The sequence below is a fragment of the Cebidichthys violaceus genome, unplaced genomic scaffold (assembly GCF_023349555.1).
Source record: "Cebidichthys violaceus isolate CVI_PGR_0920_01 unplaced genomic scaffold, fCebVio1.0.p SCAF_53, whole genome shotgun sequence".
Classification (NCBI taxonomy): domain Eukaryota; kingdom Metazoa; phylum Chordata; class Actinopteri; order Perciformes; family Stichaeidae; genus Cebidichthys; species Cebidichthys violaceus.
The window spans coordinates 382288-400879 of record NW_027176739.1 but is presented as its reverse complement, the minus strand read 5'-3'; the positions used below and the strand labels follow the sequence as shown (position 1 = coordinate 400879).

The 18592-nt window shown below is 39.6% G+C and overlaps 1 protein-coding gene across 4 annotated transcripts; it reads left to right on the top strand.

The window, feature by feature from the left end:
• Positions 1-790: 790 nt before the first annotated feature.
• Positions 791-18318, top strand: LOC137888362 (arrestin red cell). 4 transcript variants are annotated; one of them, XM_068731751.1, is made up of 17 exons: positions 791-1048; positions 6154-6184; positions 7093-7153; positions 7520-7564; positions 8245-8342; positions 8741-8839; positions 9938-9997; positions 10137-10204; positions 10365-10500; positions 10622-10706; positions 10838-10910; positions 11296-11433; positions 11547-11630; positions 12585-12608; positions 13241-13317; positions 13537-13591; positions 14067-18318. In XM_068731751.1, exons 1-17 carry the CDS (start codon positions 1026-1028, stop codon positions 14152-14154), a joined length of 1245 nt encoding a protein of 414 aa, XP_068587852.1. In that variant the 5' UTR covers positions 791-1025; the 3' UTR covers positions 14155-18318. The 4 variants fall into 4 exon arrangements, with proteins under 4 accessions (XP_068587852.1, XP_068587851.1, XP_068587854.1 ...); XM_068731750.1 differs by having other exon boundaries at positions 792-1048; positions 14064-18318; XM_068731753.1 differs by lacking the exon at positions 12585-12608 and having other exon boundaries at positions 793-1048.
• Positions 18319-18592: the final 274 nt, after the last annotated feature.

The following is an 18592-nucleotide window of genomic DNA, read 5'->3' as shown; positions in this document are numbered from 1 at the left end:
AAATTACCCAAAGTAAAAGTACTCATTATGCAGAATAATGTATATTAAATGAATGTATTTAAAATGATTGATGCATCAATGTGTTGAGTTACTTCATATCCTGATGGTTAGTTTACTTTAAAGTAAGATGAGTACAATATCCAGTAAAAAGTACTCCATGTACCTCTGAGATGTAGTACAGTATAAAGTACTACATGTACCTCTTGGTTGTGGTAGAGTAGAAGTATGTAAAAGAAATATGGGAATATTCAAGCAAAGTACAAGTACCTCGAAACTGTACTTCAGTGCAGTACCAGTACTAACAGGAAGTAGTCGGGTACATGAACAACGTGTAACTGAATTTAAATGTTTAAACATGAGCTGGTTGACTGAGCCAGACTAACAGTTCCCCTCTGTTTACAGTCTTTATGCTAAGCTAAGCTAACAGGCTGCTGGTTGAACAACTAAAATACTAAAATACTCCGGTTTTATCAAGTTTTCTGCATTTTTAAAATACTATCACAGAGTACATCTCAACTGTAGATATGTGTTATTTAGAAGACAGGTGTACAGTGTGTGTGTGTGTGTGTGTGTGTGTGTGTGTGTGTGTGTGTGTGTGCGCGCGCAGTGCAGCAGGTTAATACACAATATTAATATTTAACAGTACTAGTAATAGTACTAGTAGTCGTCTCTGTGTCTATGTTTTAACATTCAGTGCCTCGTGCTGTCATGTTTGTTGGAGAAGCTCTGCGTTGCGCAACGTGATCTGCAGCCGCTGCACACGCGCGCGCGCGCACACACACACACACACACACACACACACACACACACACACACACACACACACACACACAGATCCTGCCTTTGCGGAAGAAGCCAGAGAGGAGCCGAGGCGGCGCTAAATTGAATTAGCATACTAACTAACGAACTAGCCGATGGAGGGTGAACGGAGCTGAACCCTGAAGAAGACGCACTCTCGTTCTCCTATAAAGTCGAGGCACCTCCGGGGATCCGGGCTCGTTTAAGTCGGGATCTCTGCCGAGGAGATGGGGGACAAGGCGGGCACCAGGTAGGAGACGGCTAAGCTAGGCTAGCTAAGCTACAGCGGCTAGCTGCTGTAGCTTAGCTAGCTAGCATTCGTTCTCACGCACTTTGATATCTTGTCAGCGTCTCTCTCTCGAGATAAAACGATATAAATAACCGACTCAACACATTAGAGCAGTACACCGCGTAGCGCGTGCAGCCGCGCCGTTAATCCCCAAATATCTCACGTTGTTTGGTGTCGCAGACGCTGCTTTTTACAACAAAATACGGCCATAGTGGGCGGTTATCGACCAATGAAAATACAGAGCTAAACCTCAGCTTGTGGTGTTTTTCAGTGCCGATAGGTGGATTTTGACAAAGCCGATGTTAGTGCGACATTTAATCGATTCATAACACACGTAGAGTTTAGCGTTGTGTTGTTAAATACACGAGGGATGTTAGAATAACGTATTTCTGATGGGAGTACCTGCGTTAGCCTGCTGCTAGCTTATTATCTCTACATGTGTATTCATATATATATATGTATATATATATATATATATATATATATATATATATATATATATATGTATATGTGTATGTGTGTGTGTGTATATATATGTGTATTTAGAAGGGTTCTCTTTGACATGTAGCTCGTGAGACAGCGCGAGGTGTCACTCAGGTGTTGTTGAGGCGTCACAGGGAACAGGTGAGCAGAGGCTCGTCTGACTGATGGAGAACTTCTCAGGTTCCTTTTCAAAGGTGTCACCTGTGTTTACGTGAGTCGTGTATTACGTTAGAGCTGGTGAACAGTAGAAGGTACTGTCTGTACCTCTGAGGTGTAGTACAGTAGAAGGTACTGTGTGTACCTGTAGATCTGGTGTGTTTGATCAGTGTTACGCTTCCTGTCTGCAGCTGAAGAAGCTTCATGTTTCAGGTGTTGGACTGTTGCGGTTCTGTGTGTTCTGTGGTTCTTCAGAGACGTTCCTCTGCTCTCTCTTCACTCACTTCCTGTTAGGAAACAGGTGGGGAAACAGGGAGGAGGAGGAAGCGAGCGGACGGATTATCAGCGGTTACTTTCATCCTCTGAGGGGAGATAAACCGTTTTACTGTTGACTGGTTCACAAAGAAGAGCCTCTCAACCATGTGTAGGGAGGAAACTCCTCATCAGCATCACTAGAGACAGTAAAATACACAAATACAACACAGAGGAGCTGTAATAGTACAACTAGTTCACACATCTCTGATCATTTCCTGTTTTAATCCTCTTCTCAGGACATTACATCTGTTCAGCTCTTCTTCTGGTCTTTTAATGGACGATGAGAACAACCCACTGTGTGTGTGTGTGTGTGTGTGTGTGTGTGTGTGTGTGTGTGTGTTTGTTGTTGTTGTTGTTGTTGTTGTTTATGGTGGGTGTTGTCATGACACATTTCCATCTGATGCTAAGCTAACGGACAAACGGGAGTCTGATCCCGGGTCGAGGAGACGTTGGCGTCTCTCTGAAGCTGAACTTGTGTTTGTGTGAAGACACTTCAGAATGTCGTTAACAGGAGACACTTCTTCACTTCCTGTTGCACTGTGTGTCTGTGTGTGTGTGTGTCTGTGTGTCTGTATGTCTGTGTGTGTGTGTGTGTGTGTGTGTGTGTGTGCGTCTGTGTGTGTGTGTGTGTGTGCGTGTGCGTCTGTGTGTGTGTGTGTGTGTGTGTGTGTGTGTGTGTGTCTGTGTGTCTGTGTGTGTGTGTGTGTGTGTGTGTGTGCGTCTGTGTGTGTGTGTGTGTGTGCGTCTGTGTGTGTGTGTGTGTGTGTGTGTGTGTGTGTGTGTGTGTGTGTGTGTGTGTGTGTGTGTGTGTGTGCGTGCGTGCGTGCGTGTGTGTGCGCTCACTTGTCTAACCAGTCAAATTGTTGTTGGTGGTTAACGTTAATAGGGTCAGAAGACATTTGCATAAAGTTGAGTCGTCCAGCAGCAGCTCAGCTTTATGACCAGGAAGTGAAGTCAAGCCCTGACAAAATAAAAGCCCCTCACAGTTCAAATGTGACAAAATAAAAGCCCTTAATGCTCAAAATGTATCAAAATAAAAGCCCTTAGTGCTCAAAATGTATCAAAATAAAACCCCTAATGGTCAAAATGTATCAAAATAAAAGCCCTTAATGCTCAAAATCTATCAAAATAAAAGCCTAAACAATCGAGATGTGACAAAATAAAAGCCCTGACTTGATTCTTCTTCTTTTGTTTCCTCAGCTCGATGTATTTCACTGATCGTCACATGAGAAGCTTGAACCAGACAGTATTTGGTATTTTTGTTTGACAAACGATTCATTGTGAAAATAGTTGCAGATTAATTTTCCCGTCGACGGATTATTTAAATATTTAAAGTAGAACCGTGTCTCTTCATCTTTTCTCTGCATGTTGGTGTGAAACAGGCTTTAATCTTCACAGCCACTCAAATGTCACAAGGACGGACAGGAAGGAAGGGCGAACTACCAAAATAAGACCCAGCTTAGGGGAATGTTCCACAGTAACAGACTGATTTTAAATGAATAACTAAGAGTCCAGATTCTTTCACAGCAGCATGTGATCACTTCATGTTTAAAGAACAATATTTATGGGAAATATTTTGTCACATATTTTACTAATAACTTTTGGACATTTATGGGATGTTTTTGTACATATTTCTTGGACATATTTTTTTTATATTTCTTTGTATATTTTTCACATTTTATTTTACATGTAACTTTTGCTCTTTCTAACATAATTATCAGATATTTTTGTAATACTTTTATACATTTTTCACATTTGTCAGAATTTTTTAACACTTTCTTCCACAAATTATTTTACGGACCATCGCAGGTTAAACATCACAGTTTAAAACACGAGGCCTTTCAGAATAAAACAAAAACAAAGTGGATCATTAAAAACACCAGAGGATACATTTCAGTTAAATCAAAGAATATATGAAATACTGCTTTAAAGACTATTATTTAAAATGTGTTTCCTGTTTCTCAAACCACGGGGACATGTCCGTGTCATTATGGGACGATAAACGTCTCCACTGAAACCAAAACTACTCCAACAGACAGAAAAACACGTTCAGTTCTTGTCCAGGCATGAAGCCCCCCCCCCCCACACACACACACACACACCACACACACACACACACACACACACACACACACACACACACACACACACACACACACACACACCTGCTGCAGGTGGATCAGCTGTTGTGAAGCAGCCAGTCGAGCGTTAACGTGTGTTTACTGTTTTCCTGAAGAGTTCTATTCCCACGGCGGGCGACAAACATCTGATGCTCAGACGGTTAAAAACACAGTGTCACGTCAGGTTTTATTTTGAAAAACCGGAGGCTGAACTCATGCTTGTTTATCGGTCTGTGATTTGTAACGTTGGACTCGGAACATGAACTCCTACAGCTCGTTAAAGAGATTGTTTTCTTGTAAATCTGCAGCTAAAAACGTCGATAAAGTGGAGCTTTTAAAAAGCTGTAAATCAGTTTTAATGGTTGCTTTGAAGTGATGGAAATTAAAACGGGCGGTGAACGGAATCTGTGACAGGAAACAGCCGTCAGCTGTTTGTTAGAACAGTGAAAGCAGCAGCGACTCATCTTCTAACCGGAGACGTTTGTTACTTCCTGTTTGTGTGTTGTGGCCTCCAGTAGAAGGAAGGAAGTGAACGTTTCACACTCGTTAGTGCTGTGAGGAAGCTGCAGGGTGCTGCTGGTTCTGATCAATACTGTGATCCTCATCATCAATAATATTATTATTCTCTTATTGTATTATCGTGCCCTGTTGTAGTTTATTCCTTGTGTTAATATCCACATTTTCAAGCTGATATTTTAAAGATTTTTGTCCTAAAAGATGCTTCATGTTGATGAACATTTGACTGTTGATGAGGAGTTTCCTTCATCTAGTGTTGTAAAGAACCTCAGACTGACACAGTTTACTGTTAACCATCACAGTGTAAATAAAGTTTAACGTTAACTTCAGAGTGTAAATAAAGTTTAACGTTAACATCAGAGTGTAAATAAAGTTTAACGTTAACCATCACAGTGTAAATAAAGTTTTAATGTTAACATCACAGTGTAAATAAAGTTTAACATTAACCATCACAGTGTAAATAAAGTTTTAATGTTAACATCACAGTGTAAATAAAGTTTTAACGTTAACCATCACAGTGTAAATAAAGTTTTACTGTTAACCATCACAGTGTAAATAAAGTTTTATCGTTAACCATCAGAGTGTAAATAAAGTTCTCCTGACGATGGTTCTCCTCCAGTATTCAGTAGAACATGTGGTTCTAGTCTCTGATCTCTGATCATGTTTCATTGTTAACAACTAATCAAGAGGAGAGCTAGTAACGTTAGCAGCACCGCTAACGGCTAAGCAACGGAGGTTCACTTCAGTTACACTATGATGCCTTCAGGCTCTGCTCAGTGAACACGAGTACTAGCTGAAGGTACATTATAACGTTATCGTGATGTGTTCACATGTAATCTGTAAAATGTAGTTTTGGTGATCAACTTGAATAAATCCAGTAGTTTGAAGGAGATGTTTTCATGTTAACATAAAATAGATATTATGATGTTTACCAGCTATAAACCCATCATTATAAATCATTAAATATAATAGTAATACTAATGACTATAAAGATACAAAAATTTCTGTACTTATCATTTGAATTGTTTTCATGAGGTTTGAAGAGTTCAGAGCTTCTCTCTGTTAACACACTGAATGTTCTGTTTTGAGGTTTGTTGGGTGTCTGTGGTAACATCCCATAATATCATAATAACATAATAACGATCATATGGACCAGCTTCCCTCTCTGACCACTTCCTGCTGTGTGGAAACAAACAAACATCTCCTCACATGATAAAACTCTTCATCACTTTAGAAACGTCTTCATCAGTTTTTCTTCCTCGTTATTTGTTGATTTGAACTCAAATTAAACCAAATATATAAAAACAGACTAACAGCTTCTCCTCTTCCTCTTCTTCCGCTTCATCCTCTTCTTCCTCTTCTTCTCCTTCTTCCTCTTCTTCTTTTTCTTCTTCTCTTCTTCTTCTTCTCCTTCTTCTCCTCTCCTTCCTCGTCTTCTTCTCCTCTTCCTCTTCTTCTTCTTTCCAAACTTCTCAGAGTTTTCAAGAAGTCGAGTCCCAACTGTAAGGTGAGTTATTTATTCTGCAACTGTGATTAAATATATCCACATAGTACTAGTAGTAATACCACAAGGAAATACTACTTCAGTACATGTAGAAGTACAGAAGAATCCTCAAGAGTATTTAAAAGTACTGCAGCCACAGAGGAGAAATACTACTTCTAATACTACCACTGAATGTTTCTACCAGACGTGAACATAAACATGTTTTTATATAAAATAAAGTAGACGAGATGAATAACTGAGTGTACTTCATTACTATGGAAATACTACGTTTACATCTACAGTAATACTCCAATATTACTGTGGATGTGATCCATGTTATTTAAACAGGATCATATGATTTATGACTTATTATATTATATTACATATGATGTAAAAACTATATATATTAACTATATAAAATAAAAACATGCAAGTAGAAATAAACAATTAGATTCTTCTGCTAAGTTTGAGTTGTTTGTGCTCGTTATTATCAATCTAGATGAAAATATGTTTCACGTCATCCAGACACTTGATTCCATCAGGATATGATTCCTGTGAAAGACATAAATGATCATATTTAATAATAAGTTGCTGCTTTTAAACAGGAGTATCAGTAGAATATTAATATTCATCAGCCATTTAAACAGATCGGTGGATTATCGTCTTTTTAATAATGTTTTATTGATGTAAACAAAGTCACCGTCGTTCATTCTGCGCCCCAAATGAGGATTAATCCGCCGCTAAAAATAGTCCCGACTAACGCTCCATTTCCTCCTGTTATCTTGATTAAAAACTACAATAACCAGCTGTTTAGCTGATGAAACTACATGTCTGTGTCGTGTCATTGTGAAGTTTTAGTCATTATGAAACATAAAAATGAACCCCTGAATGAATGACGGTAAGACGCGTGATGCTGTGATTGGTCGGTGCAGGTGACGGTTTACCTGGGAAAGAGAGACTTCGTGGATCACCTGGACCACGTGGACCCAGTAGGTGAGTCAGCACATCTGGAATCTGGAGGTTTGTATCGTCACAGCAAAGTCCTGGGAAGCTTGTGGACATTATTTAGCCGTTAATTAGCATGTTGTTTAGCATGTTGTTTAGCAGTTATTTAGCATGTTGTTTAGCAGTTGTTTAGCAGTTATTTAGCATGTTGTTTAGCATGTTGTGTAGCAGTTATTTTAGCGTGTTGTTTAGCATGTTGTGTAGCAGTTATTTTAGCGTGTTGTTTAGCAGTTATTTTAGCATGTTGTTTAGCGTGTTGTTTAGAGGTTAAGCTGAGAATGAATGAACGTGTGTTTGTGATTGGACGATGAGCTCTTTTAAAGACGTGTTGGTTTGTGTTCTTCCCGCTCTCAGATGGAGTGATCCTCGTGGACCCCGAGTACCTGAAAGACAGGAAAGGTAGAACATCTGGTCCTTTATCTTAACATCTGGTGTCTCATCATGTTCACTGTCTGTGTTGTTATGAGTTTATTTGGCTCCTATGAAGTATATTACCACGTTTAAAACTCATCAATAATGTGTTCATCTTTGTATATTAGAAGAATTAGATTTCAGTTGTTCTTAAATTCCATGTTTGTGTCAAGTCTTCATTTGTCGTCTGTACAACAACGACAGTGAAGCATCCTCCAACAAAACTACTACAAAATACATGCAAGTACAATACAAGACATAAAACACAAAAATGCAGATGTTAATATATATATATATATATATATATATATATATATATCAAATAAATTAAAATACAATAATATATATAATATTGTTGCAGATGTGTGCAGGTATCAAATACTGAATATATACTGAATATATATATATAATACTGAGATAGACGTGTGCAGCTATAATATAGTTGAAATAAATAAAATGTATAAGACTATTGCAGACGTGTGTACAGGTATAAAAGGGTAGTAGAAGTTTTAGTAGTATTTGTGTACAGCAGCTTTGAAACAGAGGAAATAAATGTTTTGAAACATTTAATAACAAATGGACTAAAACTATTTATAGATCATAAATAGTTTTAAATGCTGTTGTGATGTGAAGATTCTCTAAAACATGTCTCCTCTTCCTCCCCGTAGTCTTTGTCACGCTCACCTGTGCGTTTCGGTACGGCCGTGAGGACCTGGACGTCCTGGGTCTGTCCTTCAGGAAGGATCTCTACATCTCAACCTTCCAGGTGAGCTTCACCTGCAGACCTCCAACTACACCTTCATCACCAGATGTACCAATCAATCTAATAATCAACCCATCTATCAACCCATTGATCAATTAATGGAGAGAAGTGTCAGCAATGAAGTAATCATGAGTTCAAAGTTCCAAATGAGCTCCAGCTGAACAAAAACAGTGAAGTCCTGTTTTTACATTAATATATTAGTAATAATACTCTAATGATATAATAGTGCTACAGTCACTGTTTGAATACTTTAACTACATTTGACTGATTATACTGACATACTTTAACTGAAGGAACATTTCACTGTAACAGAAGATTCTCTCTCTCTCTCTCTCTCTCTCTCTCTCTCTCTCTCTCTCTCTCTCTCTCTCTCTCTCTCTCTCTCTCTCTCTCTCTCTCAGGCCTTCCCTCCGGTGCCTGAAGAGAAGAAACCCAACAGTCGGCTGCAGGAGAGGCTGCTGAAGAAACTGGGCCAACATGCTCATCCGTTCTACTTCACTGTGAGTCTGGACACTAATGAACAGTAGTGATCTGGACACTAATGAACAGTAGTGATCTGGACACTAATGAACAGTAGTGATCTGGACGCTAATGAACAGTAGTGATCTGGACGCTAATGAACAGTAGTGATCTGGACGCTAATGAACACTAGTGATCTGGATGCCAATGAACACTAGTGATCTGGACGCTAATTAACAGTAGTGATCTGGACGCTAATTAACAGTAGTGATCTGGGCGCTAATGAACAGTAGTGATCTGGACACTAATGAACACTAGTGATCTGGACACCAATGAACACTAGTGATCTGGACACCAATGAACACTAGTGATCTGGACACCAATGAACACTAGTGATCTGGGCACTAATGAACAGTAGTGATCTGGGCACTAATGATCACTGGTGATCTGGGCACTAATGAACACTGGTGATCTGGGCACCAATGAACACTGGTGATCTGGGCACCAATGAACACTGGTGATCTGTACTTAATGTTGAACAACTTGTTTCTGCTTTTTTACCAACGTTATTTCCTCATGTGAGTTTGAATCAGCAACATAAGTAATAGAATAAGAGAACCTTTAGTTCCTGGAACTGTTTGTCAGTTAGCTGATGTATGATGCATCCTTCATTTACAACACTTCCCCTATACTCAGTTTGTCCGACGGGTCATTTGACTACATTTTCCAAAGATGTTTCCTTAAAATGAGAAGAAATAAGGCAGAACTTTTTTATAGCTGAAATCTCTACAATCTTTTAAAAGGTTTCTGTTTGTGATTTTAATAACCAGGATCTAAAGATAAAGTTTTGGGGATCTTCGTGTTGTTTCTTTGCAGATGATGTGATTCTGTTTGCTCCATCAGACTTTATAATATATACCTTCAGAGGTTTGCAGTCGAGTGTAAAATGGTCTGCATGACAGTTTATTGACTTACTGACTTTAAACAAACCCTGTAATGTCAAGTATTACATGTATTATAAAGAAACAAAGGTTTGATATCCTGTAAACTATTTAAATTTAGGGGCGACCTCTTGACGATTCAACCCTTGGTGAAACCGCTGACTGATTTTGTTGGTTTTCTTCTCTCTGCTGATTCAGATTCCTCAGAACCTCCCGTGTTCAGTCACTTTACAGCCCGGCCCAGAGGACACTGGGAAGGTAACACACACACACACACACACACACACACACACACACTCAGTGTTTTCCTGCATTCAAACTACTTCTGTCTTTGGATTCAGTTGGTTTAGACGTGGGAAGTAAGAACTCTTCGTCTTTGTCTCGTCTCTCTCTACAGGCCTGTGGTGTTGACTTTGAGATCAGAGCTTTCTGTGCCAAGTCAATAGAAGAGAAGATTCACAAGAGGTGAGTTCAGAAGCTGGTTCATGAGGTTTCTGAGGACCTAAAGCTCTCAGAGGAAGCTTTGTGTTAAGGTTACAGGTTAGCCTTTGTATTAGTACAACAAGTACAACATGCTTGTGTACTGAAAAGAAGCAGGTTGATGTAACGTCGTACATGTCTGCAGGAACTCGGTGCGTCTGGTGATCAGGAAGGTTCAGTACGCTCCGGAGAAGCCTGGACCTCAGCCGATGGTGGAGACGACCCGCAGCTTCCTGATGTCTGACAGATCTTTACACCTGGAGGCCTCTCTGGACAAGGAGGTAGACAGACAGACAGTACTTTCTGCAGGTCCCTTATAATGTGACACTGTGAACAACAAATCTAGTTAATGTTAGGCGTCACTAATTAATGTCTTCTTTTCCCATAATGCATTGTGTGCAGCTGTACTACCACGGAGAGCCCATCAGCGTCAACGTTCACGTCACCAACAACTCCACCAAGACCGTGAAGAGAGTCAAGATCTCCGGTACGTCCGTCTCTTCTTCTTCTTCTTCTTCTTCTCTTTGTTGTGTTTGTCATCTCTTCTTCTTCTTCTGTCCATGTTGTTCTTTGATCCTTTCCCTATGAATGTGTAACAGTAGCTTTCTCTCTCTGCAGTGCGTCAGTATGCAGACATCTGCCTGTTCAGTACTGCCCAGTACAAATGTCCAGTGGCCCAGCTGGAGGCAGAGTAAGTCCCAGTTTAATGTCTCTGTGGGACATTTTGTCTTTTGCAGATTATTTGAGGATTAATGAGGTCAATATGTATCATTTCATTTATATATAACACTTTGAAACACGGGACCTGCTTGGATCAGACAAAAGCAAACATTAATCCAAATCGGTGTGAAGTCTGACATCTGAAGCCAGATCAGTATTTTTGGATTGAACAGGTTTTAAAACCTGTTTAAATGAGAGAGAATTGTTTTAAACCAGAAGTAAACTGGGTTTAAATCAATTAAAAACAGTTTAAACAAGAGATACACAATGATGACGTCATACCATCACAATATGACTCTACTGGCAGCTGATGAACGTCTGACGGTTTGATTGACAGCTGCATTTTGTCTCCGTAGTGACCAGGTGTCGTCCAGCTCCACCTTCTGTAAGGTGTACACTCTGACCCCGACGCTCGACAAGAACCGAGAGAAGAGAGGACTCGCTCTGGACGGCAAGCTGAAGCATGAAGACACCAACCTGGCCTCCTCCACCATGTAAACACACACACACACACACACACACACACACACACACACACACACACACACACACTGTGTGTACAGGTGTGTTGCTGCAGTCATGTGACCGCGGCGCTCTGTTGTTTCAGAGTGAAGGACGTCACCAACAAGGAGGTTCTGGGGATTCTGGTGTCCTACAGAGTCAAAGTCAAGCTGGTGGTCTCACGTGGAGGGTACGACACACACACACACACACACACACACACACACACACACACACACACACACACACACACACACACACACACACTGCCCCCTCACACTCTGCTGACATCACTTCCTGTCCTCTTAGCCTCTTGTTTCCTGTTAATGTCATCAGTGGAGTTACAGATTTAGTTTTTTTAACATTTCTTGCTAAGCTGCACCCACGTTAGTTTAAATTACTACTGGATTTATTCAAGTTCATCACCAAAAATACATTTTACAGATTACACATGAACACATCACGATAACGTTATAATTTACCTTCAGCCAGTACTCATGTTCACTGAGCAGAGCCTGAAGGCATCATAGTGTAACTGAAGTGAACCTCCGTTGGTTAGCCGTTAGCGGTGCTGCTAACGTTACTAGCTCTCCTCTTGATTAGTTGTTAACAATGAAACATGATCAGAGACTAGAACCACATGTTCTACTGAATATTGGAGGAGAACCAATTTTAATATTGAAATCCGTTCAAAAAACTGTTTTGTAGCTACTTTAACAGCTAGAAGTCCAGGATGTCATATTGTGACGGTCTGTTTACCAAGTTGTTTTAGTCTTTGTGGACCACGTTATGAATAGTGATCATAACGTGCTGCACCGCTTCGGTCCCGACATGAATTCACACAATGTTTGACGTTCTTTAAAACTAAATCCTGCTCGACGGCTCCATGTTGGTGCAGCTCAGCTTCCTGTTTCGTCCTCTTGACTTCCTGTTGTCAGTTAGCGGTGAAACCCTCTGCTTGTAGCGCTAGTTGCTTCTCACTGTGCTTGCTTTAGGTTGTCAACTTGTTGTGAACATGTCGCCTCCTGCTTTTCATTTCATCTCCCCTCTGTGTTTTTTGTTTTTGTTTTTCTGTTTGGCTCCTCCTCCTCCTCTTCCTCCTCCTCTTCCTCCACCCCCCCCCTCTGTGTGTGTCCCCCTGCAGGCTGCTGAGAGGCATGTTGGACAGGTAAATGTGACCGACAGCCTCAGTGTAAAACACATCTGCTCTCTTTCACAGCTTTCATCCAGTTTACCTCTAATGTAATGGTTTTAAACCAGTTTATCATTTAAATCAGTTTGTTGCTTTAAACGCGTTTTAAATGTTTTTAACAGATCATCTGCTTTAAGTTGAAGGTAAAGTAGCTCTAACTGGTTTAAATGACTAACTGGTTCAAAATCTCTCAGAAAAAGAAGAGAAAATTGCTTTAAAGAAACTGGATTTACACACTGTAATTTATGCTTTTATTTTGAAACATTTACAGGAAGTTGAGTTTCACTGATGGTAACTTATTTAAAGAAAAAAAGAACAGAAAAGTAGAAGTGAATGGAATTAATAAGTGAACAAAATAGTGCAACAGCAACTGAATTAGCCTCGTGCTAAGCTAACTTCTAAAATATGACCGAGTCACACGACCATCTGATGCCGCTCTCTTGATTTCGTTGGCTTCCAGTTTGTTTTTCAGAATAAAACCTCAGCTGCTGTGAGGTCACTTCCTGTTGAGACGTGTCCTCAGAGCAGATTCACTTCAGAGCTCAATGATTACAAACAGGAAGTGGAGCGAGCGGTGACTTCCTGTTTGTCATGTGTTTTGTTCTCAGGGACGTGTCGGTGGAGCTGCCCTTCATCCTCATGCATCCTAAACCTGTGGAGCCGCCGCTGTCCCGCCCACAGTCAGGTGAGTCACATCCTGTTTGACGTTTTAAAAACTTTATTTAAAACGACACGTTTTAGGAGCGGAACGTGTTGAAAACGGGTTATTTATTCATATTCTGTTGTTGCATAACACGGTGTTCTTTTTCCATCCTTCTCTCTGTGGAGACGGAAAAGCAGTTTCCATGGAAACAGTGGTGTGACATGCTAATTGTGTGTGTGTGTGTGTGTGTGTGTGTTACAGCTGTGCCAGAGATGGACCCCCCCATCGACACCAATTTGATAGAATTTGACACAAAGTGAGTCTTTATTATTATTTGATCTTTGTTTACTTCTGTCTGTCGTTACTACAAGTGTACCTAAGTACATTTATTCAAGTACGCATTTGAGGTACTTGTACTTCATTATTACTGTTGCACCACTTTCTACTTCTTTACATTTATTTGACAGATTTCCTGTTTTTACCTGAAAAAAGTTTATGAAATATGTTTATCGTAGTATTTGTACACAGTGGTATGAGTACTTGTACTGCAGTAAAGTACTCACTGGTTAATATTGTCTCAAGTGACTACAGACTTGTAGTTTAACGACCTGTGGGCTTCTGGGAAATGTTGTCCTGCTGTAAACGGTGACATCGTCCCTCGTTATCTGAACGCGTTTGATCCTGGAGACCAGAATCATTTAAATGATAAAAGTGATCCTGATCCTCAATCGGGTCCCCTCGAGTCTGGGTTCAGGATTTAACTCAAACCGTCTCCTTCGTGCCCTCAGCAGCGTCTCCCAGGACGACGACTTCGTCTTCGAGGACTTCGCCCGCCTGCGGCTCAAAGGCGCCGTGGATGACAAAGACGAGGACTGCTAGGAGCTCCACACACACACACACACACACACACACACACACACACACACACACACACACACACACACACACACACATTCCCTGGTGGAGGGGGTGGATGAGGGCATGTTTGGACGGAGGCCTCGCGGGTTTTTGGGGGTTTTCAGCCATTTCATCTTCCCGCCTCCATTTGTTCCATCCGTCGTTCTCTGCTTCTGTTTCTTTGCTGAAGGTTGTTGAGCAGCTGCAGGACAGATGTTAAAAAAAACACGTGAAGGAATGTTTGATCGGCTGAAATGTGACACCAAAACCCTGCAGCAGCGCTCGTCCGCTTTTACTTTGAAAATCTTTTATGTTGAATCGCCACGTTGTACAAACAGAAATATATATTTGAAACAGAAAGAAAAAGAAAAATCTTCTACGAGCAGTTTGAGGTTTTCTCTTCAAGTAAATACTGTCGATGCATTTCACACACACACACACACACACACACACACACACACACACACACACACACACACACACACACACACACACACACGCGCGTCTCACCAGCATCCACTCTGAACCCTGTCGTCCATTTTGTAAAATGTTTTTTTTTTTTCTCCTTTTATTTTGAAAGAACCATTCCAGCGTTGACGGAGTTTCCCTTTTTGTTTCAAACTCTTTGAGTTACAGATTACGACGATGTCGCCTCACTCTTTATGTTGAAACGCTGCTTTCGTTCTTCACCGTCTACAGGAAGTAGACTCCTAAAAGTTCATCGAGCTCAACCTCTGGAGACGCTGGAGTCGTCTTTAAACTCCGATCAGACTTCAGACCTCGAGTCTCTCGACGTGTTGCTCAGCAGACGTTTACGCCGGCGTTTCAGGACATTGCAGGTATTAAATAATAATAATAATAATCATAATTACAGAGCAAAAACTTTTAGTCACAAATTTACCAAAATAAAACTCAGAAAAATATATCTAATAAGATTTATTTCACTTTGTGGTAACGGACCGCCGAGTCTAAAATGTGTCACTTATAATAGTATTTATTTGTTTTTCATAAAGGAACACAGGAAACGTGTATTTGTATCTTTATGAGGACCTTCGTCTCGCTCGGATACTTTTATATTTTAGGGAGAAACTAAATGCAGACGGACGTTACCACAGTTTTTATTGAATAACCTCAGAGCTTCGTCAAGTTTATCTCTGAAATTTGAAATATAATTTTTTTTTTAGTAAGTATTTCTCTGGATATCCCCCCCCCCCACACACACACACACACACACACACATTATTATTTATTTTATACTTTCATGGCCTGAAGGTGCCGTCGTAGATATTTGACCTTTATCAGGTGTAAATGGATCTGGTTCCTCTTGATCTGATTCCTGATGATCTGGTTCCTCTGGATCTGGTTCCTGATGATCTGGTTCCTCTTGATCTGGTTCCTCTTGATCTGGTTCCTGATGATCTGGTTTCTCTTGATCTGGTTCCTCTGGATCTCGTTCCTCTTGATCTGGTTCCTGATGATCTGGTTCCTCTGGATCTGGTTCCTGATGATCTGGTTCCTCTGGATCTGGCTCCGTTTACACCTGACGAACAGTAAAAGTGTTTCTGACTCGTCGTTATTTTAGATATGAAGTTCTTTAAAGCTGATCTGTGATGTCTGTTTCTACGTTTTTAATTCAAACAGAATCCGACCAATCACAGCGTCTGATCGGCCCCGGCCGGTGAAAGGGAAACACTGCTGTTCTTAGTTTGTTTATCTCTCAACCATTGACCCGAATGCACTTTCATCAAATCTCTTTGTTTGTTCTTTGTGTTTCGTGACGACTGCATTGTGCCTTCTCCATCTCACTGTCGCCATGGAGACGAAATTTTTTGATAGTTTTTTTGACTAAAAACAGATTTCAAAGTAAAGGTCTTTTTTTTTTTTTGTTACTTTGCAGGAATTTTCTGTAAATCAAAACAAATGGGTTGAAATGTCCATTATCACATAATGAACATAATTATAATGATATGAAGTGCTTATTAAATTCTCCAATAGTCACAATGTCACTAAATTCTGTTCATGATGAGTTCAAGGATTTTCCTCTTAGTAAATAAAAAAAAATGTAAAAGCTAAATATTAAGAGACGAGTGTCGAAATCATTTTGTGAAAATCTTAAAAGTAATAAATAATAACTTTGTTCATGAAATTGATCCCAAATTAATTCGACTGACTTAAACAGTTTTAAGATCAAGTTGATCGAACCTGTTAAATTACAAGTTATCTCGTTACATTCCGGATTATTTGTCTCCGAAACGTTGGACTTTATTCTTCTTTTTCTTTTGTAATTTCATGAATAAGTAAAATTTTCGTATAATTACAACTTTGTTAACATCGCTGCTTTTTTCCCCAAAAACATTGTCACTTTTTTATATATAATTGTCGTCTTTTGTCTTTGACTTCTTTTTCCCCAAAATGTATAACTTTATTTTCACATTTTTCTCACATTCTTATTTTATTTAACGTCTGTAATATTGACACTTTGCTCCAATAGAATTCTCACACCATTAAAAAAAGACTTCTCAAAACAATAACTTTTAAATCTCTATTTATTATAATTGACATTGGCTCTAATCAAAGTGACAAAGTATTCAGTATAAACAACAAATATCCAAAATTTCGTGACTTAAAGGTTCAACATCTGAGATCGGGAGCATTTTGATTCTCAGTTTGTCAATGGTGAACCGACAGCTAGCAATGCCAGCAGTGCTAACAGCGCTAACAGAGCTTACAACGACAGCAGCGCTAACATCAGCTAACAGTGCTGACATGAGGGGGAACTGCTACGTTTTTCATGACGCTAACACGGCCGCCCACATTTTAAATACTGCTCCTTTAATTCCTCAAATATTTCAACATTTTTCTTAAATATATAAAACATTTTTCTCGTTTTCTCTGTAAACTTCTGACTTCATTCTCACAAAAACACGTTTAGATCTTTCAGCTCTAATTCTGCTTCTGAAAACATCAGCAGCCTTCTTCTCTGCTCGTGTGACTACAAACTACCATTTATTCACAAAATATTATGACTTTGGTCTCATAAAATTATGACTTTATTTTAAAAGTTGCAAAAAAATTCGCAATATTTGTCCTTTTTTTTTTTTGCGTAAAGCTAGTATTGCTACATGATACTATTCTGAGAAAAAACACCTGCAATGATGAAAAGTATCGTAGAAACTTATTTTTTTAAACTGGCCAAATTTATACAAGTGCCATGAAAACAAACAAACAAACAAACAGCACCAGTGTTTCCCTTCAGGTCCTCCACATGAACCTCCTCTTCCTCCTCCTCCTCTTCCTCTCCATCATCCATCTTTTCGCTTCTCTTTTCCTCGTTGAAGCTCAGAATGACGTGAAGGACTTCATGCTCCTCTCTCCTGTGTTCGTTCTTAAACGGATGAAAGTCGTTCAGATCTGTTAACGAGTCAAAACGAAAACCTTCACAGAACATTTCAGACGTCACGAGAGCACTTTGATCGGACAGAACGAGCCCACAGAGCTGCAGACATTATTTCTGCTTACTTCAGGAAGCAAAGAAGGACGTTGATTTTTGTTTGTTTTTTACACGCTTGGGCCATTTTTCAGAAATAGTTTGTGTTTTTGAGGCTCCACACAAACTATTATTTCATTTTTTCTGTTTTTTTAAAAGCCAAAATTCCCTCCCTTCCTCCTTCGCCCAGTCAGTCGTTAAAGCTGCGACCCAGAAGGGAAGAAGAAGAAGAAACTCGGAGCATGTTTTTTTAATTTAAGTTTTGTTTCCACGCAGTGCTGTGAATCGTACGAGCTGTGATTCTGTCCTTATTTTCTCGTGCATATGTGGGGTAACTTTTTGCTAAGTGTGAAAATATTTTGACAAGTGCCACGCCCCGGCCTGTGCGATGCTTACCATAATGTCTATAAAAAACAGGAAGTGATTTTTGCTGGTGGGACGAAAAAAACACCACAAAAGATAGAATTATGATTATTATGCTTCTGATTATTATTATTATTATGGTGGTTATTATTATTATTATTATTACTTCTACTGTATCATTGCGACCATGATTATTCTCATAATCATTTAAGAGTCTATTGTTTTGCCATGTATTTTTTATTTTGAGATTTTTATTTTAGTTTTCTTTTTATTATTAAAGGTAAAATGAACTAACAGATCTCGCTGTTGTGTTTTTGTTTGAGCATTTAATTATTGAATGTTTCAGTTCGTCACCCAAGAAATGAAGAGCGTCAAACTGCTGCTGAAATAACGTCGTCATGATAAAGTGCTTAAACGGCTGAAATAATCCGAATTCTGGCCTCAAGTGTTGAAAGTGATGAGTCGAACTCTAAAAACACTAGATCCCTTATTTCCCATAATGCTCTTCAACAACAGCGTTCAGAAGAAATAAATAGTCACATGGTTTTTAAACATACTACACTGACTTTT